Raw genomic sequence first — 1,497 nt, 5'->3', positions numbered from 1 at the left:
CACACACACACACACACACACACACACACACACACACACACACACACACACACACACACACACACCACCCCAGACCACCAAGCAGTCCATCTGCGAGAGAGAGACTGTTGCATGTTTATATAACACCGGGTTTGTGCGTGAGATGGGGGTGTGTGCAGGACATTTCTTTGTCGAAGCCTCATTGTGTGTTCAAACATGGAGAGGCGCCAATAAATGTGCACAAATAACCGCAAGCGTGTGTTTCACAGTGAGCCCGTCACGTCACAGCATCTCGGAGTGGAGGATGCAGAGCATAGCGCGGGACTCGGAGGACAGCTCGGACGAGGAGTTTTTCGACGCTCACGGTAAGCACCTCTCCCGGTTTGAGCGAAAGGCGCGCCCCTTTTCAGTTAGTCCGCGTGCCTCTCTCAAACCACAGGTCAGTTCTTACGCTTCCCCAGATACCCAGCATGCCTCGGGGCTGCAGTTGAATTAGGTGCAACAACACGTTTCCCCCCGAGAGACGATCTGGCTGAGGAGAGAGAGGCCTGGTGTTTCATCCTGAAGTCAAGTTCAGAAATCACCCCTCCTTTTGCCCACAAGTCATTAACTCTATAACACAGTCAGCTCTGACGATGTGAACACACACACAACACACACCCAGTTCTTAATCATCCGATGTCCAGGAAATAAACGGCCCCTCTTCCAGCCAGCGATTGTGTGGTGATGCTGTGACAAATCGTTAAATCATGATGATGAAATGTGAATAAAGCTGAACATGTTGCATCATTTATTACATTGACACTGACTTCACTACAGTCATTAATCTCCTCTGTTTTCAACTTTAATAAGTTTCTGCTTGTGAGTCACTGGAATGGATTTACTACAACGAATTGTCCTGACATCCACTAATTTATTACGTGTTCCAGTATTCATGTTTAGGACTATTTTATTTCAGATGTCTGAAGTGAGAGCTCACATTTGATCTGAAAACTGGTTACAGGTAACAAGTCTTCTGTATCAGTGACATTTATAGTATTAAACTATTATAAAACATGAATATGCATTTAGTTTTAATGATGTTGGTCTTTAGATTTGAAATTAATATAGTATAAAAGCAGAAGCAGAGAAACATACAAAAAAAGATGCTTTTATCTAATTTGTGTTCTATATTTATTAGAAGATTGACTTTATCTTTGTTTGGGAGCAGCTGACATCACATGTTAGAATAAAGACTTAATGATATGTGAGGATACTTATTTACCCATAAAGCCTGATCTTACACACAAAAGTATAATATAAAACACCTTCAACAAGCACTTGAAAGCAATTAGTTGCTTTATGTCAAACTAATTAATAGGCTAAATTATCTCTTAGGAGGAATTTCTTCAGTTAGCAACAGAATAATCTTTTAATAATGTTAGTGAGATAAAACTTTCTGAAAATATTTAAAGAAATTTAGGAATTTCTTATAAAATAAAATAATTCAATTTTATTTTCAGTGTTTAATATCCGAAC

At 40.0% G+C, this 1,497-nt stretch overlaps 1 protein-coding gene across 3 annotated transcripts in view; it reads left to right on the top strand.

Annotated features, from left to right (window-relative positions):
- The window catches only part of pitpnm2 (phosphatidylinositol transfer protein, membrane-associated 2), a gene marked incomplete at its 5' end in the record, with an annotated part of 25,634 nt that overhangs the window by 8,771 nt on the left and 15,366 nt on the right, over positions 1–1,497 (top strand). For all 3 annotated transcript variants that reach the window (XM_014010601.1, XM_014010602.1, XM_014010600.1), the window contains 1 exon segment: positions 249–344. In XM_014010601.1, coding sequence (XP_013866055.1) covers positions 249–344 — 96 coding nt within the window.

This window comes from Austrofundulus limnaeus, unplaced genomic scaffold, assembly GCF_001266775.1.
Source record: "Austrofundulus limnaeus strain Quisiro unplaced genomic scaffold, Austrofundulus_limnaeus-1.0 Scaffold70, whole genome shotgun sequence".
Taxonomy (NCBI): Eukaryota; Metazoa; Chordata; class Actinopteri; order Cyprinodontiformes; family Rivulidae; genus Austrofundulus; species Austrofundulus limnaeus.
This window is presented reverse-complemented; position numbering and strand designations above follow the sequence as displayed.